This window comes from Drosophila tropicalis, unplaced genomic scaffold (genome assembly GCF_018151085.1).
Source record: "Drosophila tropicalis isolate 14030-0801.00 unplaced genomic scaffold, ASM1815108v1 contig_859, whole genome shotgun sequence".
In the NCBI taxonomy this organism is placed as follows: domain Eukaryota; kingdom Metazoa; phylum Arthropoda; class Insecta; order Diptera; family Drosophilidae; genus Drosophila; species Drosophila tropicalis.
The window spans coordinates 9,031,535-9,048,874 of record NW_027173353.1 but is presented as its reverse complement, the minus strand read 5'-3'; the positions used below and the strand labels follow the sequence as shown (position 1 = coordinate 9,048,874).

Here is a 17,340-nt window from a genome sequence, read left to right as displayed (position 1 = left end):
GTTATGTCCATCTCTAGTTTAACAACACTTCGAAACTACTAAAAAGAAATGTTTTAATTGTTGTATTTATTGTAGAACTGCAATGGTTTTTAATAAGATTCCGTGCGTACGCACTGCAATATCGTTCTTCTTTATCGTACATAGTGCATATGTATAGACTTTAGCATGGGCATGGTTGAGACGGCGGCGGCGGATCTCCTGGAAGCCAACACCTACACGTATTTAATTGTGTCTGCAAATCTGACGCTGTGCTTCATCGTCATGTTGGGCGCCTGTCTCTGTTGCAAGAAGAGAATACCGAAGTGAGTTGCATGCTGATTTGCATTCGCAGATACCAATATTATGTAGCGATCTCTTGTTCATGGAGGGGTTCGGCACATACAGAGAGGCAGAGAAAGTGAAAGTAGCAATTTTTGCGATCTCTCCAACTCTTGTTCCAGTTGGATGCACTCGCTCTACTAATTATACTTGCATATTTAATCTTATTCATTTACAGAAATGATATGTTAGGGCTGGAAGGTATGGTCAAATTGAAGAATCCAGACGAAGTAATTGTTGTTACCAATCTGGTAGGCAACAGTGAATCTCAGGCCGAGCTAAATGCTTCCACAGTATCAAATGCTGATTCGGAAAAGCGGTGAGTACTCCGCATTCAGTGTAGAGGGTTACCATTTTCAAAAATCTTTTTCTAGGTCAAGCACCGCAGCTCATCGTAGTCTTCCTGACATTCCCGTGGCCGAAAGCAATGACAATGGCTCCGAGTTGTATGAAACTGTGGCCGATAAGCAGCTGGTAGATGCACGCAATGCTCATAGCCAAAGTCGTAAGACTATTCAAATTATTTCGCTTAATAGATACATTTAAAAATATGTCCTTACTTGATCTCCACACAGCCCAGCCCAGTATGAAAAAACAGACAAGCGTGTCGCAGCACAGCTCCATCAGCCAGGCAGACGATGTGAGTTCACCATATTCAAGGGTCAAAGGACTGCCGCATGACTATGCCAAAGTTCGAGCCACCGAGCATCCCTATGCCCAATTAAATGCACCGTCCACATCCAATGCCGCTCAGGGAACAGCAGCAGCAGCTGCTGCCGCAGCTACAGCGGCTAGTTCATCTGCCGCTGATCGTCTTGACCAGCACATTGAAGGTAACAGGGAACATCAGAATGATGTAGACCAACCTCAGTCTGAAATTCCGGCAGCATCTGCAATCGCTGGCATGATATCGGCCAGCCAGGACCTACCATATATGACACCACCAATTGCTACTCAGCATTTTAGTGGTGACTCGCAGGATTCGTCGAGTAAGTGACGATAAAATGGTGAAAATTCTTTTTCTTAACATTTAATATTTTAAATAGAGGGCTATACCAGCATCAGTGTACGGGAGCCTTTGGCCAATATATTGGCCCAACAGCCACCCGGAAAACCGCCAACCAGAAATCCGACATTATCACGTGATGTAAATGATTCACATTACGCCACAGTCTCCGACGATTCGGGTAAGTTTTACAAAGCTGATATTTCATGTTTCCCAACGTTATTCTCTTTATATATTCTTTCGATCGGAAACAGATGAAACATATGCAGCTATTGAGGATCCCAATAATCGTCATTTACCAAATGCCGCCGATATTTATACAAGCGGATCAGAAACCTACGCACAAATTCAACCAATGCAGGCGAATCCCATTGTGGTAGCCGTCGAGATCAACAACAGCAGCAGTCTGCCGTCCACGAGTCCTGTTGCAGCTAGTAGTGGACCTATTGGGTCAACTCATAGGCCCAGCAGTAGCAGTACAGATCACCCTTTACCCGTTCCTCCACCGGTTGATAGTCTTCGAGCCCAAATGCACTCTCGACAGGCATCCTCCTCGTCTAACAATAGCTCCTCCGTTTGTAATTTGGGCTCACCGAAACCGGAAAAGCGCCAGGCAAATTCACCACTACCACCGACGCCCAAATCCAGTATTGTTCAACCACACCATCTGCATGCCACTACCAGTAGCAGCAGCAATCTCACGTCCGGTCGAAACTCTGTTATATCTGTTATTGAAGCGGGAGGTGATGGTATCGATTTAGAATCGGCCGATTCATCGCCCCAACGCAAGCACAGTAAAAGCTTGAGTCCATCAAAGGAAAGCGATGGTAACAGAAACATCGAAGGCATGTATGCCAAGGTAAATATGATTACTATTCAATAATATTCTGTCTCTAACCGCACTCCCGAATTTTAGGTCATGAAGAAGCACAAATTCTCGCGCAATTCGCCCTCTTCTCCAAATAACTCGCCAATTTTGATTCGCAAGCAGCAACAGCAGCAGCAACAACAAGATATATTGGGTGTCAGTCCATTGGATGGAACTGTAGATACGCAAAAGAGTCGCGTGCGCAGCAATAGTTACTCCGCGAAAGACCATGGCTATGAGACCATTCCAGCAGATGGTCATAGTCATGTGATTCACGAGAATCGCAAATCGGATTGTTATGCGGCCAATATGTTGCAAAAAGAGCGTCAGCAGGAAGCAGGTAACTAATCACCGATATGCCTTGTCCAATGACATTTTAGCATGATAGACGCGAGTATTCATAAACAAACTGGAATGTCTATTATGCTAAATAATTATTGCTATCCTTGTCCAATATTTAAGAATCCAAGCTTTTTACCTAACGCCTAATTTACCTGTCTATCTACATCTATCTTTCCTTGTGCCTCCAAAAACAAAAAACTAAACCAAACGCCTTAACCCAACTTAGTTGTATTGCCAAAATGAGAAATTTTCGCATTTGTTGAATTAAAACAGCGAAAATTTCGAGAGTTTTTATTTGGAAGTAGCCATGGTTAGTATTCAGAAACAGGATAACATAACCAGACTCGTATTTCTATAACCTAACAATTTGTCTTTGTTTTTGTGCTGTTCTCCGGCTAATTGTTTTTCGTTTTTAATCCATCGGTAGCAGCAGCCCCAACAATTATCACGACAACGACAACAGCAACAACAACAGCAGTCACTGCGATAAACAAGCACTATGAGACTATTAGCCAGCCACCGCCACCGCCGCCGCCTCTTCCTGTTAGCAGCAGTAACGATCCAGGTTATGAGCAACTGCAGCCCCATTCAGTCGCTAACGAAAATGATGCAAAAAAGTTCGATTATGATCCAAATTACGAAGAGCTTAAGAGTCGTGCCCACTCGGATGATGGGTATGCCAAGGTGTTGGAAAAAAGCGGCCTCCGGGCGATACCAGTGGTTATAGTACCATACCAGAGGCGGATGCTAATCACAATTATGCCAGCATTCTCGAAACGAAAGCCAATGCGGAAATGGACATAGATCACTATGCGAGGATATCGGAAAAGGCGATCTCTAACTCTAGCACTAGTGGAAGTCATTTGGCTTTAACCTCGCCCACCTCGCTGACATCGTCGTCGCTTACCACTAGTAATACGACACCCATTTCATCGCAATATGAATCGTTAACGGGTACAGGCAGTGAAACGGATCCCAACTATGAATCCGTTTGCTACCTTAATACAACAAGAACAACCACCACAACAACTGTCACAAGTACAAGTAGTAATGACACCTTAGAGCATCCATATGAGCGCCTGCAAACAGATCTTGAATCGGATACACAGGCAAGCAGTCCATTAAGTGCAGCCACCACTTCGACTCCAAGTGAACAGCTTTTGGTAGACGACTACTTTCAGGTGTAATGAGCTGGATCTCTTTTTTTCTCTCTATATATCTGTTCTCCCGTTTTCTCCCCCAACCCCCAAACTTTGCACCTTTGCCCATCGCGCTCTCATCAGTTTTTGCCTAGCAATATTTCATGCACATATCATTATTCATTGGATGCACACACACAGAGCTCGCTCAGCGGCAGTTTTAGATAATTATGAGTTCATAGACCTATATCTCCATAAATATATAAGCTTGCAGATTTAAGTAAACAAGTATCCGCACTATGGATTTTGCTTCCATATCGGTTAGCTTCTAGCATTAAGTTCAACATTGTGTACAAACTATTTGTATGTTCAATTTGATAATTACATTCAGGCGAGAATTGTAAATCTTAGCTCTATATCTATATACATAGTTGTATGTATACCATATGATTGCGTGGGGTGTTTAAAATAGTTTTCTAACTTGACAACAACTTCTCGTGCTTTTGTTAAAATTAACAACTTTCAATTAAGACATTAAAAAAAGGAACTAAACTGTACATCAATAAGACAAAATGAATAGCCAAAGCAACTTAAACTTCCAGTAATTACATACATACTTACGTATATACATTAAATTCCAATTGTTATTAAGCACCCCTCGTAGAATCATATGATCTAATTACCAGTGCATTCGTTGCGTCCTAATTTAGGTAAATTGAATTCAAACTGAACAAAGCGCTCCACTTGAGACGCAAAACATTTGTTTAAATTGATAAGCCAGAAACGTTCCGATATGTCGGGTTATTTTAGGCATTGATATTTAAAAAACAAAAAAAAAAAAAAAAAAAAAAAACAAAAAAGGAGCGGATAATAGAGTATATAGAGATTACGTATAAGTATATATTTTTGTATGTTTTGGCGTTTTTGCTGCTTTTTACTTTATTGATGATACATACAAACCTAAGTTATAATATCCGAGAAGATAATCCAAGTTTAATCCGTGTAATTGCTATATGTTAAAACACTTTTCAAGTATTTCCAAGCATCGAGAAACTAAACTAAATGGTTGAATAAATTATTGATGACTTACAAGGTTTTTTCATTTTGATTTCTGTTATTTTATCTGGAAAACCCATTATCGGTTGGACAATCATTCCCAAAGTCTTTGGTTTAAACTGGGCATAGCCAGCCAAAACCAAATCTAAATGGCCATGCTGATTTAATTTGTGTATAACTAAATATTTATTACATATGCATATTCAATTCTGGTTTACAACATGACCTGTACACGGCTGATTTGATATTGTTTATGGGATGTTTGCACTAAAGTAAATTCGTTAGCTAATTCAAATGAATAGTTGGATCTATTGTTTAACCCTTTTGTTCAATTTGCTGATGAATATTAAAGGAAAAATTAGTCACATTCTATAATTCAAAAATATACTTATAGTTTTTATCATAATTGTTTTGACATTTCTATTCATTAGATTATATAGTGCAATAATCCCATTCCAAATTGTGCATTATGTTTTACTAATATGGTATATATGTGTATATATATTATATATAGATCGTTTACAGAAGTCTTATACTCTGGTTCATATTAATTTAACTAAATTCCACAACTTTAACTACAACAAAGTTAGCAAAAAAAATAGAAAAAATTAAGAAATCAGAATCTCCCTTTAGGTTCACATAACATTTTTGACGAGGATACATTTCGGTTAACTTTTTTTCCAGGACATCGAGCACGAATTAAAATGGAGATTATTTGATTTTTGATGTAAATGCTAAATTGCAGTTCAATTGTTATTACTATTATTAGGCACTGTGCCCCGCCAGATTCGCATTAAGCAGACGTAAAGGAGGGCGCAGAATGTGAACTGCAGGAATATAATTTGATAATCGTAGATCATGCCACACCTATGAAATGTAATCGATGAAACGCGCCCGACAAGCGCTGAAGAAGCTGCCACTTCCACGTTTCATTCGTTGTTGCCATCGATCATGGGTATTACAACTGGAGGGGCAGCAGGCGGAGCCAGTGGTGCAGGAACTACTGCTACCGCTGCTGCTGCCGCCGCTGCCAGCTGTTGCTGCTGTCCATGCATCTGGACCTGTGCTGGTGATGGTGGTGGTGGCGGCATCTGGTGTTCCCGATTCAGCAACGCTATGTTGCTGGCCTTCATTCGGGCTATGGATGTGTAGGCCAGTCCAGAGCCGTTGCCCAGAGTTGATAGACACGGTGACATACAAGGTGTTGAGCATAAAGAATTTGAGATTTCGCATTGATCCAACAGGCGGAGAAGCTCATTGGTGTCGGGTCCGCCGTTGGTTTTCTGCTGGGGTTCATCCTTGGAAAGAAGTGATAATGCAGTGGTTAAATCCCACATTTGAATAGCGCCATTACAATGGCCTGTGAGTATAAATCGTGAACCCATACGCGAGGCAACTTCGCATTCGTGAACGCAAAACGAGGATATAGTGGAACTATCCACGGAGCGAATGACGCAGACACGATCTCCGTTAGATGCTAGACGCACATACAGTTGATCCGTCTCAGGAACGACTTTCTGTACAAAGATCATGTCATCATAGTCACCATAGGGACCAAAATCATTACCAGCCGCGTAACTAGAATTGGAATCTGTGGCCTCTAGCGATACAATCTTGAAAGATGCTTCTGGCGTGGAGCCCGGCTGTGTGGAGAGCATTCCTCGAAAACGTGTTAAACTCCAGGTGCGCACATGATGATACTCGCTGCATACGGACACTAGATATTTCTCTGACAGCATCACTTTGGTGACGGGACTCTGATGGACGAAGAATGTCTCAAAGAGATGTGGCCCATGGCCCGCAGTCTCTGGATGCTGGACAATAATACGGACGGCACCCGATTTGGTTCCATATGCAATTTCAATCCAATTGCCGCTGATGCTCGAAGTCTTGGGGGTCAAATAAACGGAAATTGCGGTTATGGGATCCAGTGTGGCATCCTTATATAGCTCGGTCACCAACAAATCATTGTCTTTCATACGTAACGGAAATTTCTGCATATCTATGTAGTAGATGGATCCATTGTTGCAGCCCAACAACAGGAAAGAGCCAGCCGAGTCAAAGGACAGGACAGGCACTAGATCTTGGATCTGCCAGTGCTGAGTCATCGCATGCCAGACGCCAATTTTACCTGATGATGATAACGCAACGAGCTGGCTTCCTATAAAAAAGAGATATTCCACTCGAACATTGAGATTGAAAATGCCTATATCGGTCTTTTGGCCTCCCACATCTTGAATACTCCATAATCGAATTTGACTGCCATAAGAGATGGCCACCATTTTGCTGGGAATCGGCTCAGCCGTTGATGTATTCACCTTGGAATTGATGGCTATTCTCTCGATTGGAGCATCAATGTGGGGAGATGTAAACACCTGCTGCCATCCATTCGAGTCCTTCACGCGGTAGCAGATAACAAAATGGGCATATGCGACGGCAATCCAGTTCTGATGGGCCTTTATAATCTGCACACGGAGAGGATCCACCCAATTGGACGTTTGAGTGGGACTGAAGACCATGCCCACTTCGTTCCGAATCACCTTGTTTAGATCAGCGGATGAGTTGCGTGAGTGTCGCATAAAATCCAACGAAGGATTTCTCGAGTGCATCATAGGTGCTCCGGTAGGATTGGACACATTGTTGCCACTGGTGCTGGCTCGACCACAGCGTAGATCCCACGACGAGTTGCGCGAGTGTGAACGGGATGGCTCAGGTACTCGTACCATAGAGCCAGGACGCGGAGCTGTAGAGTTGGCAGAAGTCGAGGGCAACGCCGAATCATCCATTGCCGATGACATTGACTCATTGTTGGGCATCGGTGGAGGCGCCAGAAATCCATAGAAAAGTACATCTCCGCAGGATGAATGATTCAAATCCTCGCAGAGGGCCAATCGTTTGGTCAACGGAGTGATGCCATAATACTCAGCTTCATGCCTTAGGGCACGAATCTCACAATTCTTAATGTCAATGTCTTTTGTCCGCAAATAATTTAATATAATTGAGAATAGAGTGGGATCTCGGTCTATGAACACGGCATTATGCTCATCCCTCAGACTCGAGATTCGTCCACTGAGTAGAGCAGTGAAAAATGTATCCGGAATCCACGTAAGCGTCTGCCTGGACGTTGAGAACCTAAAGCGGGGGAGTGAAAGGGATAAACAACATTCAGTTTTGCATGCGTCATCAATATGGAGCGAGAATCCATTATCTTTCTGCTTCTATTTTAATATTTCTTTGTTTGCCGTTTGTCACTTACCGTTGACCACCCACATTGAGATGGACTAGATCGCTAGTGGCGCTATGCATAAAGTGGGACATTCCCCTGTCCACCAAGCTGCCCAATTGCAGCACAGGCGGACAATATGCAATTGCTTTAGATTTGTCTGGCTTCCTATATGTATATGTAATTGTCTTCACGAGCTCTATGCTGTGAGTCTCCTCCAGCCAACAACTGCAAACGGAATGGCCCACTTGAAGCGCTCTTGGGTGCAATTTATTCGTTTAATTTAATATAATATGTGGCCCTTTATTTTTGGAATCCAGAACGACAACGAAGCGACAACGACAACAACAACAATAATACGGGAAATATACTAAAAATATACCAAAATATACTCACACTATTGCAACATCGTTTATGCGGAACGCTCAATACCTGTATTACAGTTTACTCGTTTACAAAAATAAAAAAATATAGAATCCTTTATTTACAGTTAATTATTACTTTAATACCAATTTCTTTGATTTGCATTTTTTATAATTCATTGAACTCACTTAAAAAGGAAGCTCCCCCATACTTTTTGTTTTTTTTTTATTGTTAATCATATGAAAATTTACTCAAAAAGGGACATACTAATTGATATGAAGTCTGAACGATCTTTCTAAGGATCGTCAATCAGGTAGGCATTGGTTTATCTTTGTTTGCAGTTTATTTATTTATTTGGTATTTCCAAATATATTTCAAAATCTGCTGTTTCATCCAAGAGGAGTGTAAATATGCCCAAACTGTCATGCAAGTGCCGAGCGAAGAAAGAAGTTCAAGTCCATGTGCTATATGTGGGCGGAACAATCGGAATGGTGAGGAATGCCGAAGGAGGTGAGTATGGAATGATGTTAAATCCATTTCACAACATTTCAAACTTGTCTATATCGGACAGTCCTAATTGCCAATGAAGACGGGTTGTCCAAGCAACTGCGTCATAATCCCAATTATCATGATAAAAATTTTAAGCCTAGCTGTGTGGATTGTCAACTGAATGAATCGTTTTTGGTTTTACCGTCTGTACAAGATCATCCGTATCGTGTTATCTACGAAATTGTGGAGTACTCACCATTGTTGGACTCCAGTTGCATGGGCGTAGATGAATGGAGGAGGATAGCCAATGATTTGGGAGTATGTGAATCGTGAACACTGCAGGGAAATTTTATTGTTATTGAATGTTTTCTCTGTGCTTTGCAGAAGTCGTATAGCCGCTATGATGGATTCGTTATCCTTCATGGAACAGATACTTTAGCGTACACTGCATCCGCCTTGGCATTTATGCTAGAGAACTTGAGCAAGCCTGTTGTGATTACTGGAGCCCAGATTCCCATCTTTGAGACACGCACCGATGGTCGCGATAATTTTGTAGGCTCCTTGCTACTAGCTGGCAACTACAATATACCCGAAGTTATGGTCTTTTTTGGTAATCGCATCCTACGCGGTTGTAGAACATCCAAGGTTAGCTCCGATTCCTTTAATGCTTTCGACTCAACAAACCAAATGTCATTGGGTCGGACTGGGATTAACTTTGAGATCAACAATCGGCTAATATTTAGACCATGTAATTTGGAAAAGTGTGCAGTTCATTTGACTCTGGAGAAGAATGTAACATTGCTACGTTTATATCCAGGAATCAGTCAGAATGTAGTGCGTGCTCTTCTTAGTGAGCCTATCAAGGGGGTTGTTCTACAAACCTTTGGAGCCGGCAATGTGCCGATGAACCGGGAGGACATCCTTGACGAATTAAGAGAGGCTGTCGATAGGGGTGTCATTGTGGTTAATATCACACAGTGTGCCAGCGGTACTGTAGTGCCACACGATTCACAAAATGCGTTATGGGAAATTGGTGTTGTACCTGGCTATGATATGACTCAGGAAGCTGCTTTTACCAAATTGTCTTATGTTTTGGGAAAATCCGAATGGGATTTGGTGAACAAGAAGAAAGTTATGCTTCTAAGCCTACGCGGCGAGTTGACCACCAACAAGATAGCTAAGATAAACGATATTGATCTGATCGAGGGCGTGGCTCGCACTTTGCATCTGTCTACCTCAAAGGAGCGTGAGCAAATGTGCTCCACGTTTTATCCAGCTCTTGTATCCGCTGCTGTTATAGAGGGTGATGTTAACAAACTCACCGATTTAAAGCAATATGGAGCCGATCTTTGCGACACCAACTGTGATGGTCGCACAGCCCTGCATCTTGCATGTTACCTCGGGAAACTGAACTGTGTCTGTTACCTGGTCGCAGCTGGATGTTCGGTCAACGCAAATGACCGCTTCAATCGTACTCCCTTGCACGAAGCCATAGATACGGATAACCACGATATTATACGGGCTCTACTCAATAATGGGGCTATTCTTCGAGATCCTCCCGAGGTCCAGGCGGAAATGTTGCGAGCCCTTACAGAGAGGGGAAGGATTCAACGTTTGGAATCCTTTCGCTTAGCTGGTGCTGATCTCACCCTGGCCGATCGCACCGGACGCACAGCTTTGCATTATGCTTGCCAGTTGGGTAACCATGAGGTGGTCGATTACCTTCTGTCCCACTATTGCAATCGCTCTATTAAAGACGAGCTAGGACTAACGCCCATTGAATACGCCAAGGCCGCCCACCATGACCATATTGTTACACTGTTGCGAAATCGGGAAAAGCCGGATAGTGCGGATCCCTGTTTGTGTACTAAATAAGTTTGTCAAATTTTTTAAGCCCTCCAAGTGGCAATTTTGTGAGTTGATTATAGAACTTTCATTTTGAAAGATCTTTCGTCAGAGCTTCCATAAAAAATACGTAAGGAAAAGCATGTACTATGTAACTATTCAAGACTAACAATTTGTAAAATGTTAGGAAAAAGCAATCATAAACCATTGGATAATTGTTAAAGCGTATTTGTTTAGTCTGGGGATATAATTTAGTTATATATGTAAAGATTTTCTCGTTCCTTTAGTATGAAAAACAACAAATCCTTTTTGCATATTATTTTTTTTTTTTTCTGAATTTTTTGAAATATTTGCTTATATAATTATGTTTATATATATAATTAGTTAGTTGTCCAAGTTGAGGGCAATGAATTATTTAGCTTGCATAGGTAACAAACACATTAAAATCTTCTCTACATAAGTTATATATGTATGTATTATACGCTTATGATTGTGATTTGTGGTAGAGATTGAGTCTGTGGAGGATGTTGTAAATCAAAAGGGAAGTTTCCTGTTAGTTTAGAAGTGTGTGGGCTTTTGTTTTTATAATTATATGTATATATTTTCAAATATTCATATTCATGGTTGATGTGTGATTATATATTTCATAGAGTAAGTGTAAGTTAAAACCTACAAAATGGTATTCATTAGTTTTTAAAAAGTTATAAACTATTATTGTTGAAACAGAAAAACAAAGATGCATTGCAGTTTATAAATAAAAAAAATTGTTAAAACAGAAATACTTAAGACACACACATTATATAAATATAGAATATAATGCATATATGTATGTATCTCGAGAGAGGAATAGAGAGTTAAGTTATATTTAGTTGGTGTTGCTTAGGCTCTTAGACTTAAACTAAATAAAATTCGATCTGAACAATTCGAATGAAAACTAAATATGTATGCATAGGAGACACTAAAAGGATATTCAACTTATTTGACTAAAATGACACATGGCTTTTTGTTTTTCTTATTAATTTTTGTTTTTTTTTTTTACCTATTTTTCATTTTGTTTAATGTTTTGTTTTTCCCTCTACAAATTGTTTCTACGACGACATTTAGACATGAAATATTGCTTGGTATTTGACGCTTTGTAAAGGCTTTTTTGATTTTGTAACTTGTCTCGTGGTGTGCTATTTTAGAATATGATGTAGTTAGTATAGTAATTTTATGTACTATATATGTAGTTATGTAATCTATGTATTGTTAGTTGTTGAAGCATTAAAGCCGCTGTTATACTAATTATTTTGTTTTGTTTTGTTAATACTTAAGAATTGCTTTCATTTTTTTTTTGTGTTTTTTTTGTTTTTAAATTGTTTGTTGAGTACTCGAAACGGCAACTCTATTTTGTTCTATCAACTATGGCTTAATTTATATATATGTTCGTAATATATTCATATATATTTGTGTTAATTGTTGTAATTTTAAAATCTTCTCCTACTAAAATACATTACAAAAATTGTTCTTCACTGGGGGTTTGTCTCCAATTCGTTTTCAACATTTTGTCGTACAAAAACAAATGCAATGCGTATTACAAAAAGTTACCATAACCGTTAATCGATCATTTTTCTTATATGAGTTTTGTTTGTTTTTTTTTTTTTTGTTTATCTTGACTTATTCGTTGTGACGGTAGTCAAAAATGACTTGCAATTTAAATTTCATTTCTGATGGTTTTCATTAATTAATCATTTAAAATTAAACCAAAACAAAGAGAGAAATTGTGTATGAGTTTTTTTTTCAGGTTAAACTAAATTGCACATTATGTTAAATTTTGAACGCAAAGAATAATTAATTATTATTTACATACAATTAATTGTATTATTGTTTTTCTAGAAATATTTACAGCAACACTTCTGAGATAAGTGTGTGTGTGTGTGTGGGGAAGGTGTGTTTGTGTTTGAGATAGAGAGAGAAAATTTGGAACCTCAAGAGGATTAATATTTTGTAGCTGCCTCTCTAATTGACCATCAGAGTGTGCGACTCCATGGGCGCCGCAGAATCGTAGAGCGTATCCGTATCCTGTGTGGGCTCACCCTGCAACTGACACTGATTGGATAGGGTGCCAGCACCGCAGTCGCAAAAGAAACTGGAAACCAGAAATGGAACAAATGTTGAAAATTAAGTTATTAAAGCATATATTTTTGTAAACTCACCGATCATGTCGTATGAACTCAACATCATGACCTGCATGACAATTTTTAATGCAATTCACGCATATAGCATTGCGGTCCGTTGTATTGCATGTCTGACAACGATAGAAATCATGCATGGGGAAAGATGTATAGCTGCTTATCTTGTACAGGCACTGCCCACTGGATACCGCCTTCTCTACCTCATCCTCGTTGTTAAAGATATTATTGCCGCGTGTAATTGGCTGCACACCGCTGGCCAAACACAGGCCACCGAATTTATTCTTAAATATCTGATTGTGCTCCAATGTGGCTGTGGCATTGTTTGTAATCTCTACACCGGCTGCCTGGCCATCGTAGATACGATTTCGACGAAGAATAGGATGCGATTGCGTTGAGATCAATACTCCGGCTTGGGTATTACGGAATATATCGTTCTCCTCGAGGATGCCTTTGCCGCCATTGAAGATGCAAATGCCTCCATCCCGGCCATCATAGATTTTGTTGCGTTTCAAGGTAGGATTCGAGTCAGTTTTGATCCACACACCAGCCATGGCATTGTCAAAGATTTCGTTTTGTTCCAGCAGTCCCAGACCACCGTTGTACACCAAAACGCCGCCGTTCTGTCCGCCCCAAATTTTGTTGCCACGTATCACCGGATTGCTGCCCGTTCGGATTTGAACACCCGAATACAAATGATTAAATATATCGTTGTCCTCCAGTTTGCCATGGCCATTGTCGTAGAAATAGACACCCACTTGCTTGCCGGAATGGATGCGATTGCGACGCAAAACTGGAGTACTGCCAGTAGTTATCCAAACACCGGCCAGCGTATTAGAGTACACTTCGTTCTCCTCAATCAAACCCTGACCCTTCTCATGGACATAGATACCACCATGCTGGCCATGATGGATTTTATTATGTCTCACTATAGGATCGCTATTTGTGCGAATTTGAATGCCAGCCAGCGCATTACCATATATATTGTTATGCTCAATGAGGCCGCGTCCCTCTCCAAATATATAAACACCACCCTGATGGCCATTGTAGATCTCATTCTTGCGTATGGTGGGATTACTATTTGACGTTATCCAGACGCCTGTGGAGAAGGAATATTTAGTCATAAACATCCAAATCGAATACTTGTAGCCTAAATTAATTTACCTGCAAAGTTATTTGAGTGTATCCGATTTTCAATAAATTGACCCAAACCATTCTCATGTACATAGATGCCGCCCGTTTGGCCATGATGGATCTCACACTTGACCACTGTGGGATTAGCACCGGCCTTGACTTCGAATCCGGCTATCCTATTGTTATGTATATCGTTTTTCTCAAAGTAACCCTGTAATTAGAAACGTAGTATTAATGTCATAAAATATAAAATAGTTATGATCGAACTGCAATACAAAAGTTAGTACATTGGTATCTTTAACACTGATTCCGTATTTTAATGGACTTATTATTAATAGGATTGGGTTAATGTGTTCTTTAAAATATGTACATACCATTCCATTTTCAAATGTAAATATTCCCACATCGCGTCCATGATGTATGTGATTCTCGCGCATTATTGGACTGGCAAAGTTCTTTACCCAAATGCCGGCGAGGGCATTGCGGCTGATCTCGTTGTGTTCATAGGTGCCCTGGGCGTAGTCAGTCACATAGAGACCCACATTCTCGCAATCGCTGATGTCACAGTTGCGTATAACGGGATTGGCATTGACGCCACCCACACAGACGGCAGCGCCCACCACTGAAGTGGAACGAATGATGCAATTGTCGACGGTGGGGGAACAATTTTCCCCGATGTCCAGGCAATAGTGCTTATGATGTGACACAGTCGATGTCACCTCGGGCGAGAATTTGAGTGTGAGGTATCCAACATAGGCGTATTTGGCACCCTCGACGAACATTACCGTAGAGCCGGCTTCTCGCTCGAGAATAACAGATTCAGCAACATTGCCTGGAGCGGCACCCACCAAGGCCACATCGGAGTCGATAAAGAGGTATTCACCCTTATAGTGGCCAGCGTGAAGAAATATCAAGGGTCCTGGATGTTCGGTGGGTGCCACTTGTTCCTCGTAAATATTTACCAAGGCATTGACACTTGCCCCACCGGCACCAGATCCAGGAGCAGCACTGGTATTTGACAGGCCAGCAGAGACGACATTTCCAGCGCCAGCGCCGGATACGAAAACGCCTGCAGCGGCCCGCTCTTCGGGATAGTCAAGGGCAGCTTGGATGGTGTTGAAAAATACTATACTTCGGCCAGAATAACGCTTGTCCTGATATCCGGGACGAACGTGAACACCCCTATTTAGTTGATGGAAACTCTCCTTCCATGGATTTGCATATTCTGACTCCTCTGGTTTCTCAAATATGAATTTACATAACTCCGGATTAAAGAGTGGCAAATCGTATTCGAAGACGGACTGATAAAGTCGCTTCCAGAGTTCTGTGTCATTGGCAATAGTGTTGAAGCGCTTGCAGACTAAGGCCAGACGGCACAGGTCCTGCTCCATGAGGTATGAAAAGATGGCCAGAAGCACCTCATCAGGCAATTCGTATTGTAGATACTGGGCCGCTGAGGGTGAACCGTTAGAACCAGTGGATCCACCTGCAGCCACTTCGGTTGAAGGTACTGCACCGCTTGTTTCCCCACCGCTCTGAGTGTAGAGGCGGCGAGATCGCTTCCTGGCCGGAAGCATGTAATTGTTATCCTCAATGGCAGCTCCCACAGGCAGAGCACCGCAATGCTGCTGGGGTACCGAACTGTGCACATTCGGTGGCTGGGCGAGAGTGGCTCCTGTGGTAGGGGCATTGTTCACGGGAAAAGTGGCGCTAGTCGACGGCGCTTGTACAATGGCTGAAGACGACGAGGACGATGAAGTCGATGAGGAGGACGACGACGACGAAGATGATGACGATGACGACGAAGAGGACGATGACGATGAACTGGATGGCGATGAGCTGGGATTCACCAGTGGTGGCGAACTGCTCGATGGACCAACAAGTATGGCAGCAGCAGCGGCGGCGGCAGCAGCAGCCGAGGAAGACGATGGCCCACTGGAACACCATTGTTCGTGGCTATTGCTGGCAGATATTTTGCGACGCAAGTCATACGGAGATTGATGACTGGAAGATGAAGCGCTGGCAGATGTCGAGGCACCTACAGCGGCAGATGGGCCAGCTGAACCCGTTGTGCCTGCTCCTGAGGAACCAGCCACTGCAGCTGCTGGCGTTGAGTTTGAACTGCTTGTTGTGGCAGATCCGGCTGCAGCACCACCACCTCCACCACTACTTCCACCACTAGCACCTGCTGCACCACTTGAACTCTCTGTGGTGTCCATCATTTGTAATGGATTGTAAAAGTTGCCTGAAAATCCAGATGATCCACTTGCACCTCCGCTTGTAGACTGCCCGCTATCAAAATACTCGGAGGAAGCGGCGGAGCCCGACGCTGCCGCTGAATTACTTGCCGCTGCTCCTCCTCCACCGTTGGTCACATTTTGCTGCTGCATGGGATCCATAATATTGCCAGCGGGACGATTGGGCATGGCTATACGATTGGCTCCTTTCCGTCGGGAGCGGCGCACATAGGTGCGGGAGGATGTAAACGAGGCGCTGGGCATTTTAGTTGCCTAGCCTTTAACCTGATTTCTTGCGAAGATTATGTCCAATTTCTCACTTCCGTATTCGTTGAGTTTTCACAATTTTCCAACCCCATATGCATATGCACTCACACTCGCATACACACACTCACACACACATACGCACACCACTCACACGCACACGCACACACAGAGCCACAAATTGACGACAACTTTTTCTCCTTTCACTATCACTTAGCTCTGCGATTCTGGTTTTTCTTTCAAAGTTTTACTCCTTGTACTAAATAAATTTCGTTTCGTCTAATGCACTACCATTTTCATTGCAATTAATTGTCCTTCTTATTGAATATAGATGTGGAGTTTTTTTCGGTTTCTATCTCTATCCTTTGTTTCTCATTCTCCTTCTCCTTTGTTTTTTTGTACGTATGTGTGTAGTGATAAACGATTACGATTTAATCCGGTTATCGGGCGCTATCGGAGCAAATGTATCGTGTTATCGGAGCAAAGTTATCGTAATCGACATTATCGGAGCAAGTCTATCGGTTAATCGACATTGTCGGAGCAAGCCTATCGATTAATCGACATTATCGGGACAATCCTATCGTTATCGTTTATCGGAGTAGCGCTACCAGTTTGTTTTTTTTTTTGGCGCGCTCTTTGAACTGTCTTTATTTTGGCGTTTAACCTATGTGGTTAGTTGGTTTATTCTGAACTGAAGCAAAATAGTATTTAAAGTCTAATTTCTTTCAATCAGGAACTGTTCGTTGCGATTTTCGGTATAATGATTTGCCAAGATTCTTACAAATTAAGAGGCCAACAACTTAAAGGCCAAAACCTAGGATTAGGTAAGCTTATCAGAAAAAAAGACTGCGCAAGTTTTTTCCTTTAATTGCATATAGATGATCT

The 17,340-nt window shown here is 41.8% G+C and overlaps 4 protein-coding genes across 4 annotated transcripts; 2 read left to right on the top strand and 2 right to left on the bottom strand.

Annotated features, from left to right (window-relative positions):
- The first annotated feature begins 12 nt into the window (after positions 1 to 12).
- On the top strand, positions 13 to 4,765 carry LOC137581802 (serine-rich adhesin for platelets). Its single transcript, XM_068296125.1, is given in 9 exon segments — positions 13 to 302; positions 497 to 637; positions 693 to 823; positions 894 to 1,307; positions 1,365 to 1,505; positions 1,579 to 2,183; positions 2,241 to 2,532; positions 2,965 to 3,222; positions 3,225 to 4,765. Coding segments are annotated over 9 exon segments (2,616 nt in total). The 5' UTR covers positions 13 to 165; the 3' UTR covers positions 3,722 to 4,765.
- A 126-nt stretch (positions 4,766 to 4,891) lies between these two features.
- On the bottom strand, positions 4,892 to 8,292 carry LOC137581803 (BTB/POZ domain-containing protein KCTD3). The gene is made up of 2 exons (XM_068296126.1): positions 7,986 to 8,292; positions 4,892 to 7,861 (listed from the first exon to the last, which is right to left on the bottom strand). Exons 1-2 carry the CDS (start codon positions 8,045 to 8,047, stop codon positions 5,659 to 5,661), a joined length of 2,265 nt encoding a protein of 754 aa, XP_068152227.1. The 5' UTR covers positions 8,048 to 8,292; the 3' UTR covers positions 4,892 to 5,658.
- Positions 8,293 to 8,635: 343 nt separating this feature from the next.
- Positions 8,636 to 10,872, top strand: LOC137582610 (L-asparaginase). Its single transcript, XM_068297207.1, has 3 exons — positions 8,636 to 8,825; positions 8,887 to 9,122; positions 9,189 to 10,872. The coding sequence occupies exons 1-3, from the start codon at positions 8,726 to 8,728 to the stop codon at positions 10,677 to 10,679; spliced, it is 1,827 nt and encodes a 608-aa protein (XP_068153308.1). The 5' UTR covers positions 8,636 to 8,725; the 3' UTR covers positions 10,680 to 10,872.
- Positions 10,873 to 11,223: 351 nt separating this feature from the next.
- On the bottom strand, positions 11,224 to 16,863 carry FBXO11 (F-box protein 11). Its single transcript, XM_068296335.1, has 4 exons — positions 14,329 to 16,863; positions 13,985 to 14,165; positions 12,845 to 13,919; positions 11,224 to 12,777 (listed from the first exon to the last, which is right to left on the bottom strand). Exons 1-4 carry the CDS (start codon positions 16,453 to 16,455, stop codon positions 12,648 to 12,650), a joined length of 3,513 nt encoding a protein of 1,170 aa, XP_068152436.1. The 5' UTR covers positions 16,456 to 16,863; the 3' UTR covers positions 11,224 to 12,647.
- Positions 16,864 to 17,340: the final 477 nt, after the last annotated feature.

Coding starts and splice junctions, on each gene's coding strand:
- LOC137581803 (XM_068296126.1), bottom strand. CDS start 8,047: ATGTCCCACTTTATGCATAGCGCCACTAGCGATCTAGTCCATCTCAAT. Junction 7,862..7,985: donor CTCAATGTGGGTGGTCAACG/GTAAGTGACAAA, acceptor CCCCCGCTTTAG/GTTCTCAACGTCCAGGCAGA.
- LOC137582610 (XM_068297207.1), top strand. CDS start 8,726: ATGCCCAAACTGTCATGCAAGTGCCGAGCGAAGAAAGAAGTTCAAGTC. Junction 8,826..8,886: donor GGTGAGGAATGCCGAAGGAG/GTGAGTATGGAA, acceptor TATATCGGACAG/TCCTAATTGCCAATGAAGAC. Junction 9,123..9,188: donor GGATAGCCAATGATTTGGGA/GTATGTGAATCG, acceptor TGTGCTTTGCAG/AAGTCGTATAGCCGCTATGA.
- FBXO11 (XM_068296335.1), bottom strand. CDS start 16,455: ATGCCCAGCGCCTCGTTTACATCCTCCCGCACCTATGTGCGCCGCTCC. Junction 14,166..14,328: donor TTACATTTGAAAATGGAATG/GTATGTACATAT, acceptor TTCTAATTACAG/GGTTACTTTGAGAAAAACGA. Junction 12,778..12,844: donor GAGTTCATACGACATGATCG/GTGAGTTTACAA, acceptor TCTGGTTTCCAG/TTTCTTTTGCGACTGCGGTG.